General features: G+C 39.5%; 2 protein-coding genes across 3 annotated transcripts; both read left to right on the top strand.

The window, feature by feature from the left end:
- Window positions 1–6,719, top strand: hepacama (hepatic and glial cell adhesion molecule a). The gene is made up of 7 exons (XM_042415085.1): window positions 1–97; window positions 2,501–2,848; window positions 3,128–3,409; window positions 4,767–4,857; window positions 5,100–5,167; window positions 5,303–5,373; window positions 6,028–6,719. The coding sequence occupies exons 1-7, from the start codon at window positions 1–3 to the stop codon at window positions 6,388–6,390; spliced, it is 1,320 nt and encodes a 439-aa protein (XP_042271019.1). The 3' UTR covers window positions 6,391–6,719.
- Window positions 6,720–10,618: 3,899 nt separating this feature from the next.
- Window positions 10,619–17,973, top strand: pde9ac (phosphodiesterase 9ac). Of its 2 annotated transcripts, none has more exons than XM_042414695.1 (18): window positions 10,619–10,687; window positions 12,366–12,436; window positions 12,949–13,026; window positions 13,384–13,427; window positions 13,589–13,643; window positions 13,921–13,991; window positions 14,155–14,232; window positions 14,339–14,418; window positions 14,518–14,592; window positions 14,819–14,905; window positions 14,992–15,096; window positions 15,246–15,328; window positions 15,603–15,759; window positions 15,950–16,063; window positions 16,394–16,498; window positions 16,648–16,776; window positions 16,875–16,970; window positions 17,923–17,973. In XM_042414695.1, exons 1-18 carry the CDS (start codon window positions 10,619–10,621, stop codon window positions 17,971–17,973), a joined length of 1,548 nt encoding a protein of 515 aa, XP_042270629.1. The 2 variants fall into 2 exon arrangements, with proteins under 2 accessions (XP_042270629.1, XP_042270628.1); XM_042414694.1 differs by having other exon boundaries at window positions 14,155–14,242; window positions 14,337–14,418.
- The last annotated feature ends 975 nt before the right edge of the window (window positions 17,974–18,948 follow it).

Here is an 18,948-nt window from a genome sequence, read left to right as displayed (position 1 = left end):
ATGAAGGTGGAGAGGAAGACCTCCTCTACAGGCAACAGTTTTACTGACATTCCTCCACTACTGACGCTCTTTGGCCTCCTCCTCCTTCTCTTCACAGGTAAGTCCAAACATTTTTTTTTTTTTTTTTTTTTGCCTACAAAGAAATCAGAGGATAAAGGATCTCACCGAGACTGTGCCATGTTTCAGATGACTGACAGAAAACATTGATTTTTCCTTGAATTGTGAGATTCTGATTGGTTGGTAACAAGTAAAGACAAAGCCAGACTGGGCCTGTTCAGTTACTCTCATTTCAATTAACCTATTTTTAACATTTTTGGTTTTCTTTTACAATCTTGAGTCACTTTCTTTGTTTTCATCAGTTTTAAAAAATACTCTGTGTCACTTAAAAGCCAGATCAAAATTCACATCCTTACTGTTTGTCTAGTAAAGTTAATCCAGGTTAGTCGCAGATTTTTCTTTTCTTGTCCTTGTGTACCACTAGCTGGTTGCACAATGGATTAGTTCATGTGTGATGCTCTAAACTGGGCCCCCATCACAAGCTCAAGAGGAGCCTGGAGTGGCTATTGTAGGTATGTAAGAAAGAGGACATGCAGGTTAAGTGTGATGATATCAAGTTTTGTGAAGAGCTGTTGAAAAGGGCAGGGCCTGCTTTTTGTACTTGGGAAGCTCTGGGTGAGTTCATGGGTGAGAAAAAGTGATGTCAAACATTAACAACTTGGTGATTTTGGTTTAAAAATGTATGATTTAATTCTGTGATCCGTACCAAGGGCCCAGTTTACCCGACCAGGCCAGTTTTGGTAGAATCACTGGATTCTGTGTCTATCTCCAACTTCACCAATGACAAAGAGTTTTTCTCTCTCTTTCGCTCTCTTTCTCACCCTCTCTCACTCTTTTCAAGGGAGGAAACTAGTTCCAACAATCATGCCCTTTGTCTTATCGCCTTGGCAACCCCTGTCAGGCGGACCAAATGGTTACCACGGCAATGAGGCGATGCCCTGCTAACTGCCTCACTGCAAAGAATAGTGAACAGTGCAGTCTCTCCCCCTGCCTCTCTCTCTCTTTCCCTCTCTCTCTCTCTCATCTAGGTTGTTCTTTCCATCATTGAGGCCCAACAGTAGGATGCCCCTCACAGGCCTGCAGCCAATGTTTAGGCCTCCATGTGTCCAGCGGCACTGAGTTATAGGAACCTCTACTGTGAACATAATAGCTTTGCTGTGTTTGGTTTCCAAGACAGGGCTCCTCTATAAAGGATGAAATGTGGCTCAGACTGTAATACCTTATCCCCACATCCCTGTGGGAGGTGGAGGATAATTGAGGAGCACAAATCAAAATTAGTGTATTAGTTGTTCACTACGAGGGGTCATGAGGAATTCCTGGGGGGAGTTTCTGAGAAGTAGATTAGTGATCAAGATGTGACTAGACATCATGGGCCCAAGTGAACATAACGCGGGTGCGTAGCATACAGTGAGCTGGCTAATTGCTGTATTAAGGCAAAAATGCATAACATTTCTGTTTAGTAAGTCTGCGTCAAAGAAAAAACAAACATCTTAGACAAAGGCCTAAATAATGAAGCAAAAAAAAGTATTGAAAGTCCTGAGAAATGCAGCATTTTGACATGTTATAGCAGGATAAGTATAGGCATAAATAATAGAATGGATATAAAATTAATAAGAATTAGTGATGGCTGAGTTCTGTTAGCTCCCTCAGTTTCAGTTTTTTAATAGAACAGAGTCATCATTAATGTTATTAGTGACACCTTTGCTTTTCCTACTGGAGTATGGTCAAAATGGCGGCTGTGAAAAAGGTCAATTAGAAGTGACTTTGCTGCTTTAAATGTTTTAGCAAGTTAAGTGCCAATAGAATAAATTACTGATTAAAATTAAAACATGCTTACAATTTAAGGGTTGCAAGTAAAGTGAAGTAGAGATTATTACATTATTGATACATTAACATGCAAGAACTATTTTAATGTTTTATGTGGTCACATCACACATTTGTGAAACTTAACTCTAAAAATGTACAACAGCATACAAGTAAATGAAGTAGAGTAAAAGGCTATGTGATATTTCCATCCTTTCAATCCATTTCCATGCAGTGGTGAAAAAGATAAAGTCTCACAAATGAGAATATTAGAGTAAAATGAAAGTATCTCAAAATTGTACTTACACTTAATTAATTGTATTTACACCGTACTTAAGTGAATGTACGTACTTTTTACATCTGGTGTGCAGGGCCCCTGTACCCATGCCCATTTGCTATACTCATATTTTTCATTTATGTTTGTACTGGCAGCAAGAGTAGTAATTAGTGTAACAGTAATTAGTGTGTTTTTCTCCTCTATTGTTTCATAATGTATGAACAGTTTATTCCTCTGATCTCTGCTCACTGGAGCATCAAAGGCTGCAAAGGAGCTGCCCTTTGTTTACTCTGCAACCCTCTACTATTCCTGTACTCCTCTCTATCTTCTCCTTAGCTTACTGCCTCTTTGCCATCTTTCCAGGTGAGGTGTCAGGGGTCAATGTGACCAGCCAAACCCAGTTGGTGAGGGGCACGGTGGGGAAAGAGGCCCTGTTGTCAGTCAGCTACTCCAGCAGCAGCTCCGACAAGCCTGTAATTAAGTGGCAGCTGAAGCGGGACAAAGAGAAACCTATCACTGTTGTGCAGTCCATAGGAATCGACATCATAGGGAACCTGAGGCCAGAATATCGCAACCGGATCCTGGTGTTCGAGAATGGCTCACTGCTGCTTCACAACCTGCAGCTGTCAGACGAAGGGGCGTACGAAGTGGAGATCTCCATCACGGATGACACCTTCACTGGAGAGCACTATATTGAGCTCACTGTGGATGGTATGCAGAATTACTCATTTTTCAAAATATCTGAGCAATCAGCGCAGGACACTGAAGAGGAGTTATAAGCTAACAGAAAATCAATACAAGTTGAAAATACATAATCTTGCCCAAGAACACGATACAGAGTGATTCACAGTGTTGGTGGTATTTTTTTTAAGAAATCTTATAACCACATTCAAATGAATGTCAGTTGTTCTTATATAACTAAAGGTCAGTCTCTAATATATTTGAATTTCAATCTCAAGCCCCCCCATGTCTTTGTCCTGTTATCCTCAGTTCCTGTGTCCAGACCTTACATCCAGATGATGGCTTCATCTGTCCTGGAGTACAGCGAGCACTTCCACCTGCACTGTTCCCACGATAATGGCACAAAGCCCATCTACAGTTGGCTGAAGGGAGGCAAGGTGCTATCCAATGACTCACGCCTGCAGCTTTCACACGACCAAAAGGTGCTGACCATCTCGCGCGTTCTGATGTCAGACGATGACATTTACGCCTGCACAGTGGACAACCCCATCAGCAGCATGAAGAGCATGGCTGTCAAGCTCACTGTCTACAGTAGGTGGCATGTTACACCGGTAGGATCTTAAGTTGTGATATAAGTTTACATTTGAGCTGAAGAGATAATGGTATAGTAACATCAGATGGTTTTTGAGAATTACAATTTCTTCCCCTATACCAGAAAAACTGATGACGAAAACAGCAATCTATTTTCAGTAGTAAGCAGAAGCAATTATCATCTCACAGTGACCCATACACAAGCATGTCTGCCTCTCTAACAATGTTGTTTACAACAAGTGCAAATCCAGACTGTGAGTGCAGCAGAGTTGGCTGAGAGCAGTTGTTACTGGGCGCCATTATAGAGCCACACGTCAAGCAGAGGGAGAGAGAGGGAGAGACAGTCTGATCCAATGAATGGACAGTTATTTATGAGGAGGGAGTAGAAAAAGAAAGCAGGTGGGGAGGACGCTTTGCCTCAGTGGACCTCAGTAATCCTGACTTCATTATTGCTGTACTGTGATGTGCTGCCTGAAGGGACAGCTACAGGCCCTCAGACTGCTCTCTGTTCCCTCTGCATGCATAGCAGCACAGCACAAAGTCTCAAAGTGACTACACTAGTGTGCTACTTCACTGCACCTTATTCATGCCAATGTGCTGGCATGAATAAGACTTCCCAAGCAGTGTAGAAAAAAGATTTAATGTTGCTTTTGGATACTGCATATCCTGGCCACATCTCATTATAGGTTTAAAAGAAAAGTAGGATGTTCCAAAATAACTAATTTCTTGCCTTGAAAACAGAACTTCATGTTTTCAAACTTTTACTTTTCCACTGTGAAAAACAAGAAAAGGTTGATGATGGTGATGCCGAGGCTGGAGAGAGTGGACATGAGGATCTGGTGGTTCACTGTGTCGAAGGCAGCAGGCAGGTCAAGCAGGATGAGAAATGATGATCCGCTGCTCTTGCTGACTTCAGGGAGTCCAGAACTGCCAACAGAGCAGTCTCAGTAGAGTAACCACTCTTGAAGCCAGACTGGTTAGGATCGAGTAGGTTGTTTTGCGAAAGAAAATTAGACACTTGGTTAAGTACAGTATGTTCAAGTGTTTTGGATAGAATGAGAGAAGAGAAACTGGTCTGTAGTTTCCTACTTTCGATGGATCAAGTGTCGGCTTTTTGAGCTGTGGGGTTACCCGAGGGCTGAGTCTGCTTAAAAGCGGTGGGAAATGTGCTAGACATGAGTGACGTGTTAACACAGACCTCTCGGTTTCTTCTTTCTTTCTCTCAATGTCTTCTTTCTTTCTTTCTTTCTTTCTTTCTTTCTTTCTTTCTTTCTTTCTTTCTTTCTGTCTTTTTTTCTTTCTTTCTTTCTGTCACTCTCACTCTTTCTTGCCTTCCCTGTGTATCCCTCTGGTTTAGGAAGGAGCTCGCTATACATCATCCTGTCCACCGGGGGCATATTCCTCCTAATCACCCTGGTGACAGTGTGTGCCTGTTGGAAACCTTCCAAGTGAGAGCCACTCTTTCTTCTCTTTCCTCTTTTCCCTCTCCTCTCTCTCTCTCTCTCTCTCTCGCTCTCATTGGCTTTGATATTGCACTTGAGGATGTGGCTAGAATCTTAAGTAGCTCAACAGTGTCACCATATTCTGCTATTCTTAACATTTATCCTTATTGGACAAGTGATCAACACAGTGACTTGTAGATTATATAACATTTTAAGATTTTGATTTAATCTGTTTTTTCCTTCTAAAGAAAGAAACATAGACCTGTCCCCCAGAGAGCTCCCATCTATGTAGAGCAGAGTGAAAATGGCCATGATGGTGAGCAACAGTGTTTCCTTTTCATATAGCTTTACAACACCTTTGTATACACATGTCACACATTATATTTTTTATTATATGAATATATATTTCATATGTTTCATGTTTTTCTTTTTTCTTTTTTTTTTTTTGTAGTTGATGTTGTACCCAAACCAACCACACTTGGTCGAAGGAGTCCCATGCCTCTGTATGTTCTCAACGAAGATGTAAGTGATGCTCCAAGCCATTTAACCCTTACATACTGTTCATATGCTGACCCTTCACAGTATTGCTCATAATTAGTCTCTATACCAAACTTCTGAACCACAAATGTATTTTTCATTCATAAACACAATATCAGTCATTAATCATTGATAAATGGGTGATAAATCCTTGATTGAGCTTTCAGAGAACAAAGAGATTGTATTCTTTAGGTTTAAGGATATTTGTGAATAGAAAAAAAAACATTCGCAATCACACTATGTTATTGTCCTATGTTACCTGAAACAGGAGAACATAGCAGCCATCATGATTTCAATTAATGTTATTGAATGTGAAGGATGCATCAACATTTTTGAATGGTGATTTTTTTTTTACCCAGAAACAACCTCAAAAATGTGAATGTGTAAAATAAAAAAAGTTTTAATATTTTCATTTTTTATATTCTTGGTCTCTGTAGGAAAAGTCATAACATTTCAAGCTAAAAGAATAGTGTTTAGGATCTTTTTATTAAATGTAAAAATGGGTCATATTTGACATGGACAGTGTGTAAAGGTTAAAGCTAAAGTTTATAAAAATCATGGCTTCATCAAAATGAGAATCTTAAATAAAACACTATAGCAAATGATGATTCTAACATGTGTCACATCATCTTGTTTCAGGAGACCCTCGAGCGTTTGGAAGAATGTTCTAGTAATACCTTCAGCCAATCAGAAATGAGTATCCCTGCTACCTATGCCCCAGTCCTTCCCCCCTCCTCCAACAGAACTGAGCGGCCCATCTGGACTGCCCCACGCAGGTACCCCCGCAGCCCCTCTCCACTGGCACAACCTCTCCCACAACCCCTTCCAGGTCCTCCCCTACGCCCTCTACGCTCCCCCGCTCACTCCCCCGGTTCATCTCCACGCAGTTTCAGCCCGATCAGAAAAGTTCGTCCACCAGTGGGCATCCCAACCAGCCACCTGCCTGTAGAGGCAGAGTGTGTAGACCCCAGTGATCAGACTCACTGTCCACCCCAGCAGTGACGACCGCACATTTCTCAGCATTCCTGGGAAATATGCTTTCATTCTGTGATATGTAAAGTACATGTATAGTTTGTTGTATCCTGCCATGAGGATAATGGATTTGATGCACTAGGATAAGAGATGAGCCCACTTTCTGCTAACTCCATTATCTATTATCTATCTCTCCATGCACAGTATTTTCTGTAGTCTTTCGATGATATCCTGTAATATGAAAAAGTACTTCCTGTCCACCAGCATGTAGTATATTATGTATATGATGCTGAGACAGTGAACAATTTCCAGCTCTGGTATATATTGATGTATTGTGAATTTTACTGGGAACTTTTGATAAGTGCCTGTACATATGTAAGTTAATAGTTTTAAGGGGTTGGGTTGGTAAGGGGTTTTGCCTTGTTTTCCCTTTCAACAATTAAACCTCAAACTGTACTTTCTATGTTGGATCATTATATAACCGAAGGTAATAAAAATTCAAATAGCTGGTATGGTGTGTGTCATCAGTGTTGTAATATTCTCCACCACAACCCTGCATATTAATTTCATGCATTTTTTTATTTTTACCTATCATTCTGTGTGTTACTACAGTGTTATAATATTATTATCATGTTACACACACCAAACAACAAAGCCATAATGAGCTGAATGAGTATTGCTGAGTACAAGTGTAATTCCTTTCTAGTCCATTAGGTGTCACCCACACATTTTCTTAGATTCTGTATTTCAGTGTACACTGGTGATGAAACAGTTCCAAAGGGTAGATTTTACTTGTAAATATATTTTACCTTCACCACTTTTCCTAAACTTTCAATGAACCTTTTTAAATCAATCATGTGTAGCAGTTGACATATGACATTTTGTTGTGCCATGTTGGGTTGTATACTTGTGTGGATGTCTTATTACCGTTTGGTCCCTTTGCTTTATCTAAACGAAGCATGATGACAGATGATTCTTAATATTCATTTACTTGATATGAAAAGGTCAATGAGGATAAAGCTTTGTTTGATTGCACAGTTACCTAATGTGGGCTAATCAACTTCAAGAGGAGGCTTTAAATCAATAATGCGCAGTCACAGACTTAATATTTACAGTAAGTCTTAACTTAAAGTGGGCCACGCAATCATGTAGCCTCCAATCAGTTTGCTATGAATAGAAGCATTCTTGATTGTGGATAAACCACTCCTTAATATGCCCAGATGAGTTTACAGTAGATGGCAACTGTATCCACGTATGGGGGTAATAATCACTTAATACGTGGTTTATTTTATCATCAGCATGTTATTCTGTCCACTGCTAAAAAAAACACATTGTCAGTGAGCATGGCATAAAAAGACCAAAAAGATTAAAGATTAAAGGATGTTCTGAACTATATTCAGTTATAAGCTTGCAAGGGAGGAAGTGTGCACAAACACACAAACACACAATGTGGCCTGGTCTGTCACTATTATCAGGATAATGTGTTCCCCTCAGATGTCCAGCTGGACATCTTTTGTCATGAAAATCTGCATGATTTCATTTATTGCTTTTATCCTGAAATGTATCTTCCGTTGCTGAAGGTGTGACGAGTCTTGCGGTTTCATAAGCAATCAGATCCGCCTGTTTTGATCTGGGCTTTGCAGTCTTTGTTCTGTTTGAAACACCTTGGCACACAGCCTCATGAATACACATACACACACACACACACACACACACAAAAGCACAGGCAGGCAAGCACACAAACATGTGCATAATCACTTGTAGCTCACAGTAAGTGGAAATGAAATGTCCTCAGATAATGAAAGAGGCCCATTCTTATTGATTGTTTTGGAAATTGAAATTGAAAATTTTATCATATTTTTATCTCACATTTTGTATATTAGTCACCAAGTCCGTCCCATCATGCTCCACATCCAGCGTGGCAGAGGAGCTTGGAAGCCCAGGGTGTAATTAGACTCTAGGGAGCAGGATCACATCTGTGTGTAAACAGTATGTGTGTATGTGTGTGTATTCGTAAGGGGAGTGAGGTATCCTATGAGTTGAATAGAGACGTATGACACTCTCCATCTCTAATTAATTACCTCCTCCTACTGCCTAGTCGAGCCTTCTCACTAATGTCCTTGTTCACACCAGTCTGCTGATGTGAAATTCCCAGTAGAGGAGGGTGACTTTATTGTTGGAAAGCTCTTATCTAGCCTCTTGTGTGAGTGTGTGTGTGTATGTGTGTGTGTGTTTGTGGGTGTGTGTGTGTGTAGGCCAGGACCGCTTTCATAGCAGATAATTAATGCCCTTGTAAAGCACGGTTTTAGTGTAACAGGTCAATGGACAAAAGAAAAATAGAGAAGATTTTATGATCGATACCAGCTTTTGACTGCAGCTGGTAGTTGCTTGACATTTTCTCTGATCCACAGTCTTTACTCAAAACCATTTTTTCCTGAAATGCTTTAACTTATGACACTGTATTTACTTAATATTTTATACTATGTACTTAATTGACTTTTTATCGTCATTCTGTTTCTCCACTTGTCTGCTCTTTACAGCATGTCTGTCCATCCTGCAGGAGAGATTCCTCCTCTGTTGCTCTATTTGAGGTTTCTCCCTTTATTCGCTTCAAATGGCTTTTGTATGTGTGTGTGTGTGTGTGTGTATGTGTGTGTGTGTGTGTGTGAAGTTCTTCCTCATCCAAACCAAGGGTCTAAAGATGACAGTTGTCATATGTTATACAGATTGTACAGCCCTATGAGACAAGTTTGTGATTTAATATGAATTAAATTGATATGAAATTAAATCATCCAGGTGATTCAGAACATCAGTAAGTCTCTAACATTTCCTGAAATCAGCAAATGAAATGTTATTAGACCATGTGCTTTGACATATATTTATTTTATTCCCGACATGATCAATTATGAATTGCTGCTAAAAATAAAACACACTCTGAAATCTCTTCAAGTGCTCTGCTGAACTCATCTGACCAAACCATCTGTTAGACATGTTCTCAACAATGAGTGGATGAGTGAACTGGGGATAATAAGACAAACACACACAGAAATTAAAAACACAAATGCTTCTCAGATGAACATAACACACCACCACACACACACACATAGTAGCTATAACAAAAAGAACAAGGCCACACTTGAAATTAGGGGGCCCCTCGGTTAGAAGTGGAGTCCCCCCGATAAGATATAATTTTCCATCTTTGAGTGCTCTAATCAGTGTTTTGCTCCTGTCCTGCATGCCTTTTGGGCCAATAATAGTAGCTGATTTCAACAGAACACAGGTATAATATAATTCTCCTTCTCCAGCACCAATCAGATAAGAGTGTAGTAAACAATTTATTTGATAAAGCCCCGTAGACACATAATGCTTGTGTGTTTTTTTCAGATACAGATACAGTGAATCAGACTATGTATATAAGAGGTTTGTCCGCAGGTAAAAGCCCTGTGCCACTTAAGACATTAGGGTTGACTTATTTTTCACCATAGTAACAGTCCCCTGGCAACCAGTAAGAGAGCCAGTTATATTCATAGTACTCGATACCCCTCTGGCTCCCTCACACATACCCTTCCTCACCTTCTCCATCGCTCACAGCCTCTCTCGCTGTAACCGTAGATTTCACTTTTTTTGCATTTGGGTCCTTGTGTGTCTGCATGTGAGTCAGCTGCATCCTCAGCACCTGGGACATTACCGCCAGTCTCCACAGGGGAAGCTGCATCGCTGATACTGTGAGTTTAGCAGATGTGCTGCTGCTTTTTGTGATTTAATTTGACTGTGAGTTTTTAACCTTATTCTTTGCACATTTTTTCAGTTTTTTTGAAACTAAATATCGTGGAAATTGGCTGTGAATTGTGGAAAATGTTGTGGGCAAATAGACATTTTTTCCATCATGTTTTACACATGAATCTAACATGCTCCTTGGTAACATTTTGCATATGTATTCCTCTTTGATTTAGTTGTTTCCGGCCTCTGGAGATTGGCAATGGCAAAAACATAACAAATTATGTAATTTCAAATATGTTGACAGAGATCTAAGGACGCTCACCTGTTGCTGATGTTTCATTCTTTTCTCATGTCATTATTTTTTTAGTTTTTTATTAGGAATTAGTGTAATGCATTGAGAAAAAATGATGTCCTCCACTCATTTGCTTACCTTGTGGATCCTCAGAAAAACACCCAGGTTGTCGGCTTTTAAAGTTTGTCAATCAGGGCTCCAAGCCAGAATCACTCCGGGTGTGTAAGAGAGGAGAGGGAGGTCAACATGGGCTCCAGCTCCTCCTCCTATGCCCCCAAAACCATTTATCTGGATGTGGATGGGAAGGTGCAAAAGGTGGGTCCGATTCTAGTGGAAAAGTTTGAATTATTCTGTCTTTTTTTATTATTTCATTTGCCAAAATACAGTTCATCCCCCATTTCTATTAGAAATGTAATGTGACATTACACATTTCACTAATGTCTTCTCTGCTGTGTCAGATCAACTGGTTTTGACAAAAAATGGTCACAGAATCTAATTTTCTGGCAGTAAAATCTGTTACAGATATGCAGTCATATACAGATTTCAATTATGTGTTTACAAAGATGTAAAAATTGCCTGTAAAATGTGTTATAAAATGTGATATACAATACAGTGTAGATATAAGAGACACATCTGATGAAAATAGGTTATTTCTTTCTTTTAATCAGAACTGCATTTGCATATGAATTATGTATCAAACCGTAACTGTAAAACGATTGACATTAATGTAAAAAAATGCAAATATGTAAATAAAACAAACATCACAGTTGCAGCTCATTCAGTTAGTTCAAATTTATTTTTTTCCATTTTGAGGCAGAAAATTCAGAATTCGGAAAATTCAGAAATTCAGAATTTCATATTAGTAAGAATTCTAAAAGCATCCTTTAATAACTTAAGCAATGGCAATTAAATAATTCAATGTTTAATTTACCTTCATGACTCACAGTTGTTGGTATTCCCAGTGGACCAGCCTCACCTGAGGAGGAGCTAAAATTAGACTGTGATGCAGAGCAGTTTGCCTTATTTCTGACAGAACCAAACACCTGTTGTCAACAGCTTACACTCCGGCATTAATATCTGATCCCTTAAAGCTCTGGGGTATATAATGTATTTCAAAATATGGATTTAGATCTCTTCCTGTCTTTAACTTTTCAGAGGCAGCATTTAAGTTAAACAGAAAAAGTACTAAATAAAGTCTAGCACTGGCTTATTTCAGCTCTTTAATCCGACAACATAGCAACGGCCAAGTGAACATTTAAACAGTCATGACAAATGGTTTCTTGCTCGAGTTTCATGTTTCAGCGTTCCAAACATACTGAGGTACAGATAAATGAAACACTTGCTGATCTGGTGATGTAGAGTGCTTCAAGTAGAGAGCTGGCGATGACACATGTCTGTTCAAGAGCCCCAAGCCCACAGCCTGAGGCTGAATGTTTGTCTGCTACACCTGCTGGCTTCAAGATGTAAGGCTGCAGTTTTTGCATAGGGTATATGCACACACCCTTTTTTATCTGTGTACATATGTTGTAGTGAGTCTTGTAATCTAGAGTGTTTTTGTATGACAGCCGTGGATAATGTCGCTATCTTCTCTCACACTCCAGCTGTCCACTTCTGTCACATTGTTCTCTCTGCTGACTTGACCTCATTCAACTATATATTCAGCAAACCAACCTTTACTTTACATTCCCATGTGACTTTGTCGCTTAAAGATATGAAATTTGATAACCTTCCTCCCCTGTCAGAGCACTGAGGCTTTATATCAAAACCACAGCAGCTGTGTCCAGGTGTCCCTTTGAAAGCCTTATACACTGAATCTGCTGTGTTCGATTTGAGGGCTGCACAGAACAAGTTTTCTCCTAGATGTGTGAATGTTATTTTATTAAATACCACTGCTACAGCCCTCAATCATTTGTGTCTACATTAATACAAAAAGGAGAACCAACTTGCTTGTATTTGAATTTGAACCAATAAAAGAACTGTGTGTCCCTCACAGGTGGTGTTCAGTCGGCACTGCAGTCCCTGCGACATCAAGGAGCTTCTATGTTCCTCGTCCAACATTCCCAGGTTTATTTCACCTGCTTTTAGCTTCAATTTTTAGAAATTCATCATTGTTTGCTCACTTGTTTGTTTTTTTGCTCATTTATTTCATTCACGTGGACAGTGAGGTCCCATTGCTCCCTATTACATGTCTCTGGGCATGATTGCCATAAAACAAAGCAAGATTATTTTCAGGCATGATAACTCATGATAAGTAAAGACAGAAAAAGCTTGTTGAGTAGCTCCATATAGTAAAGTAAGACTTGAATGTACTAATGAGTCAGACACACTACATTAGACATGCCTTTTTCTTCCCTCCTTTTCCTTCACTCTGTCTCTACAGAGATCCCAGGCACAATACACATGCATTTTTGTGTATAACTATAAAATTGTATCTATGCCAAAAGTTAGCCCAGTTAAGGTGTTATTACTATAATAAATGTTTGGGTTGTTTTTTTTTTTTTGTTTTTTTTTGATGTGAAAAAGTTAAGAGGACTGTATTCAACTCAGTGTTTCTTCTTCTCATCTTCTTATCACAGGAACACTGCCATCATGATGGTGGATCCAGAAGGTGCCTTGGTCTCCATAGATCCCACCATGCCCACCAACTCTCCAAAGTAACCTAGCATCATTATGATATTGTATTAATATCCTAATTACATAATTACATGTCTATCATGTCATCTTTTTCCAAATCTGTGCCTCATTTCAGAGACTCTTTTGACAAACATTTTATAAGATGAGAATGAAAATTCGTTCTTGACCTTGGAAACAGTGACAAAACAATCTGAAATGGAGCTTTTGATCATATCTATAGAACAGCTACTAAATTAACCTTGAAATTGTTCTGTTAACTCTTTATAGACATTTATAAACTTGGTAGAATTCAACTGTAATTCTTTCAAAAAAAAGTAATACAAGCAAACTGCTATGGTGAATTAGGAATAATAATTGCACATCTGGTTTCCTTACAGCTCTCTGTACAAAATCATCCCCCTGTCTACCGGTCAGCTTGGAGGTAAAGTGTCTGCAGCAGCTTTAACTAGCTGACAAGCACACATACATTCATGCATCAACAACACATCTACTGTGAAAGTAATGATTAGCTTTGAACATACCAAACCTGACAGCGTGATTGCTGTTCACAATGATTTATCAGGTATGTATTTATGTCTGCAGAGAAGGAGGATATGTTTCAGAACGTGTTGTCCCAGGTGGCTGAGCAGTTCAGCAGGTAACACCTCAGTTGTTTATGTTATGCTATGACTGAAGCCTGCCCTTCCCCACCCTCGCACATACCTCACACTCATACCTGACACCGGTGCCTTTCAAACACTCTAATCCAGTCATAATACATGCTGCAACCCATAGAGGCAAGTTAAATCAGACAACAAGAAATTCTTTCACTTTTGTCATTAACTTTGAAGGTCCTTTTCTAGTTTGGTTTTGTCATTATGACCCTATGAACCATATGAAATACATGTCTTTTGTCATTTGTTTTGCTCTCACAGAGCCTTTCGCATCAATGAGCTGAAGACTGAGGTCACCAACAGGCTAGCCATGCTGGAGAAGAGAGTGGAATGTAAGAAGTACATTTTATGTCATTTATCTAATAGGATCACATAGGAAAAAAAATTATTTCAATGCAATACAATCTAGGATATCAATAAAACATGAAATAATTCAAGTGCAGGCACATTCCTAAAGTAAGCCAAACAGTGATATTTCATGTCATCTTGTTCCAGTGGAGGGCCTGAAGGTGGTGGAAATTGAGAAGTGTAAAAATGATCTGAAGAAGCTACGAGATGAGATGACTTCACGAGGTGGTGGCAGGTGAAATGACTATACTTTTACCACCAACATCGATAGAAACCAAATCATGTAATATCAATTCAAAATAAAATGTCTTCTTTCCTTTCGACTTTAGAGTAAACTGCCCATGCAAATACAACTTCTCAGATGATGGGAAGAAGGTCACTCCTAGACGAGATGTCCCCAGTTATCCAAAGGTATGTCTGTCTCCTATTTTTTTACCATTTAAACTTCTGGAACCCTGAAGATTTTTTTGAAGTTCTGATGACTTTATTTATTTGGCTTCACATCCACAGTACACACTGTCTCAGGAGACTGTTGAGGCACTGAAGAAGCCAACATTTGATGTCTGGCATTGGGAACACAATGAGGTTTTTTAATTCAATTCAGTTTAATTCAAAACACTTTTAATAATTTGCCAAGTTTTGTTGACTCCAATTAACATTCAACTGATCAGTCTGTATGCACTATTCTTACACGGTTGCAGTTTAGTTGCAAGTGTATATTTCTATATGATTTTTATGCCTATTTTAGCTCTTTTTTCAGCCTTTTTTGCATATTTGAACTGAAGATGCTTTACTTCCTTTGTGGTTGCAGATGCTGAGCTGTCTGGAGTATATGTACCATGACTTGGGACTGGTGAAAGAATTCAACATGAACCCTATCACACTGAAACGCTGGCTGGTAAAGTTACAGAAGAGAGTAGAAGCATCACATATATTTTCTAATCTGCACTTCACAGTTAATTAAGTATTTTTTCTGTCCGCTAGTTGGCCATTCAGGAGAACTACCGAAACAACCCTTTCCACAACTTCCGTCATTGCTTCTGCGTTAGTCAGATGATGTATGGCATGATCCACCTCTGCAACCTACAGGTGAGGTGTATGTTTGTGGGTATGAGTGTTCATGCATGTCAAGGATATCAAGTGAATCATCTACCATTCAACAACCATGTTTACAGAATTATGTAACGCTGGATATTTTGCATTTTGTAACAACACCTTTGATTTATACTGTTGTCCAGGAGAAGTTGACTCTCACAGATATGGGCATTTTAATGACAGCTGCAGTGTGTCACGACCTGGACCACCCTGGCTACAACAACACGTAAGACTCGCTATTCTGTCTGTAGGGGTGTTGAAAGATGGAATACAGATGCCCGTTGACCCCAGTATGTTTTGACATCTTTTACACAACACTGTTGTCAATGAACTGTGAAACTAGTTCAGCATGGGGAGAGTTCAGGTATGAAAACATGCCGATTTAGATTATCATGTTGAAGTTTTGGGCAGGTGAAGACCTCTCTTATCAAGGAAACTTCGTGAGAATATATCCATCCATCTTAAATCCATCCATTTCATCCGTGTCATCCATCTATCAGGTACCAAATCAATGCCCGCACAGAGTTGGCAGTGCGCTACAACGACATCTCTCCACTGGAGAACCATCACTGTGCCGTGGCCTTCCAGATCCTCTCTCTTCCTGAGTGCAATATCTTTGCAAACGTGGATCCTGAAGCATTCAAACAGATTCGACAGGTGAAATGTGCATGCAAAAGTCTCCTTAGTGAGCAGGAAAAACAGAATTCATTCAGATTCATGACAAACATCTTATTTATCTTATTGTAATTCTACTGTCTTGTCACATTTATCTAAAGACTATTTAACTTAAAATGTAACCAATTTTCATTCAAACCTTCAAACCTTGACTTTGCTTTTATGTCTCCAGGCAATTATCACCCTCATTCTGGCCACCGACATGGCCAGACACGGAGAGATACTAGACTCCTTTAAGCAAAAAGTGGACAACTTTGACTTCACCAACGAAGAGCATGTCACATGTGTACGTATACATTGTGCCTTACAAGATCATGTTACATCTCCAGCTGACACCAGCTGTTTACTGTACTGCGCTATGCATGTAGGATTTGACCCTCAGCACAAGCAGACCTTTATCCTTTCTGAGAGTGTTGCAATCAGCAGAAGCCACAGGGATTGTATTAACGTAATTGGGAAAGTAGTCACAGAAATACAGTGGAAAATGTGGAAATGAATAGGCTTCTTTATTCTCTGTTTGGTGTGTGTGTGTGTGTGTGTGTGTGTGTGTGTGTGTGTGGTGTGTGTGTGTATGGGGTGGGGGGTTGGTTGTACATGCATGTGTTTGTGTTTTCAGCTGAAGATGGTTTTGATCAAGTGCTGTGATATTTCCAACGAAGTGAGGCCAACTGAGGTAGCTGAGCCATGGGTGGACTGTCTACTGGAGGAGTACTTCATGCAGGTGACCTCATCCAAAATATTTACATTACCCCTAAATCCATGATCTACAGCCAAAAAGTCAACTCAAATAAAGGATTCTGTACATCATGAGCAATGATAAGTGAAGCTTACAGCATCAAATGACAATATTTCCACTTCTGTGGCTCCCAGAGTGACAGGGAGAAGTCTGAGGGTCTCCCTGTGGCCCCCTTCATGGACAGAGATAAAGTCACCAAACCCACTGCTCAGATTGGATTCATCAAGTTTGTCCTCATCCCGATGTTTGAAACTGTCATGAAGGTAGGACCAACTGTCTAACGATGTGTGCCTATATGAACACTTTGATAAAGAAAAAAAAAAAGTTAATGTCCTTTAACGGCTGCGGTGTTTTATGACAGCTTTTCCCTCAGATTGAGGAGATCATGGTTCAGCCTTTGAGAGACTCTCGTGACCACTATGAGGAGCTGAAACAGATTGACGATGCCATGACAGAGGTAGAACCTTCCTATCTATCTATCTATCTATATCTATATCTATCTATCTATCGGGGAAAAAGCATGATGTACAGTCAAGCTTTGTTCAAACACACACATTTTTATGTTAAATTCTTACTAACACTCCATATTTTCAAAAGATGTCAAATGAGTCGAAAAAAATCACCTGTCAATAGTCATCTATTCTCTATGATACTGTGCAAAACAGAGACAGCAAGTTGTAGCACTATTACAACGACCTTATTTTCAACCTTGGTGACTAGCAAAGGTAGAGTGGCTATAACTTTGGCCAGGTTGCTCCCACAGACACATACAAATGCACGTAAAAAGAGAAAATCTTCAAGGAAATCACTAATCTGATTTACCATCCAGCTCCCATGGCTATAAATGATCTGGATATTGTAAAGCTGTCAGTGGGGGAGTCACAATGTCCAATTTTGCAATATAATATTTTAAGCAACATAAATAATGTAAGAAAAAAATTTAATCTGAAATTATCACAATATTGCAATATTATTTTTTATTGAGACACTAGGAGATGCAGTGAACAAGGCTGCAATGAAGACAGGTTTAAACCTGCACACATTGCAGAGAAATATGTGTCAAAAGCCAAAAGTGACACTCCTTTATGGTCGCAAACATGCCATTTTGCCTGTGTGGACATAACAAATGAAATTTAGCTTAATCGGAATGTAAAGGGTTAAAACAATAGCAGTAACAGGTTCTCTGCAATGAAAAGGAGGCATTTAGTCAACAGATCCAAGCTCACTCAAGCTTATCACCTGGAGCTACCAAACACTACGAATGAACAGTTATGCAATTTGTTTCACATGGGAGGGGTCACACACACACACACACACATACACACACACACATACAGTACATGGACACATGCATGCACGCACCCATCAAACCACTTGCTAACATAAAGGTGTGTCTTTTGTTCAATGAGGCACAGAAGAAAAAAACTGAAAATATGTCATTAGGCGGGAAGAAGAAGTAAGCTCTGCAGTGAGTGAGTGCAGTGGTATCTGTGTAAGTAAAAGCAACTGACTCCTTGGTTGTGCTTTAGTGTTTAGTGTTCGTGTCATGAGTGCTCTCTGTCTCTGTCGCTGTCTCTGGCCCCTCCACAGCAACTCTTCTCTGTACTGAACTCTATCGACAAAAGCCAGACCTTTAGGAATGTGCAGCACTTTCATCACTTTGGATTCGCCTTTTAAGTTAACACCAAGGAGTTCATATGGATTCCCTCACAAAAAAGGAAAAAGCAACGGAGCAATCCCGTTCAGTTGGCTCAAGCAAAATTGGTTCAGCATTAGAAATTTTACAGCCTACAAAGAAAGAGAAAATGTTACAGCCTAAGAACCAAAAGGAGAAAGAAATCCTACAAAAAATACTTAAGTTATGAAAACTAACTAACACCAGAGTATGACTCAAATATGACTTCCTTCAAAAGATTAATTTTGCAGCTGTCATTATAATTTTGACTGTCACAGCTGCAATACTGAAAGTGATGAAACTGTCACTCATTAGTTACCCTCTTAAACACTTTTTTTTTTTTTACAGTGACAAGACAACAGTTTCTGCTCATGAATTGAAATTATAACCTCTTTTCCTTTCTTTTCCCATTTCACATTGAACCTTTCCACAGAACTAGAATGAAGTTGCTACTAGATTTAGGGTAAGATTTGACTTTCCGCAGAGGGAAGCCAAGTCTAACTCACAGCTGTAGGGCAACTTCAGTCGAATAGCCTTCTTCTGTGATGGACGATCTTTTGGTGGTCAGGCATGGTTTGTGCTGATCTAGGCACAACTCTCCGTCGATGAGTTGTTGTTTAAACCTAGTTTTAGTCTCAGCTTTCCTCCTTAAAACCCATCTGTTTCTCTCTGTCTAATTTAAGCTCTTGTTTTATTGCAGGGGTCTTCTTTTGTGTTCAAACTCAGGACAGACTTTAAAAAACGTGAGTGAGGCCTGGAC

This window comes from Thunnus maccoyii, chromosome 6 (assembly GCF_910596095.1).
Source record: "Thunnus maccoyii chromosome 6, fThuMac1.1, whole genome shotgun sequence".
NCBI classification, from domain to species: Eukaryota; Metazoa; Chordata; class Actinopteri; order Scombriformes; family Scombridae; genus Thunnus; species Thunnus maccoyii.
The sequence above is the reverse complement of the archived record's forward strand: the minus strand, read 5'-3'. Positions and strand labels throughout refer to the sequence as shown.

Coding starts and splice junctions, on each gene's coding strand:
- hepacama (XM_042415085.1), top strand. CDS start 1: ATGAAGGTGGAGAGGAAGACCTCCTCTACAGGCAACAGTTTTACTGAC. Junction 98..2,500: donor CCTCCTCCTTCTCTTCACAG/GTAAGTCCAAAC, acceptor CCATCTTTCCAG/GTGAGGTGTCAGGGGTCAAT. Junction 5,374..6,027: donor TGTATGTTCTCAACGAAGAT/GTAAGTGATGCT, acceptor ATCTTGTTTCAG/GAGACCCTCGAGCGTTTGGA.
- pde9ac (XM_042414694.1), top strand. CDS start 10,619: ATGGGCTCCAGCTCCTCCTCCTATGCCCCCAAAACCATTTATCTGGAT. Junction 12,437..12,948: donor TCCTCGTCCAACATTCCCAG/GTTTATTTCACC, acceptor TTCTTATCACAG/GAACACTGCCATCATGATGG. Junction 15,760..15,949: donor CATTCAAACAGATTCGACAG/GTGAAATGTGCA, acceptor TTATGTCTCCAG/GCAATTATCACCCTCATTCT.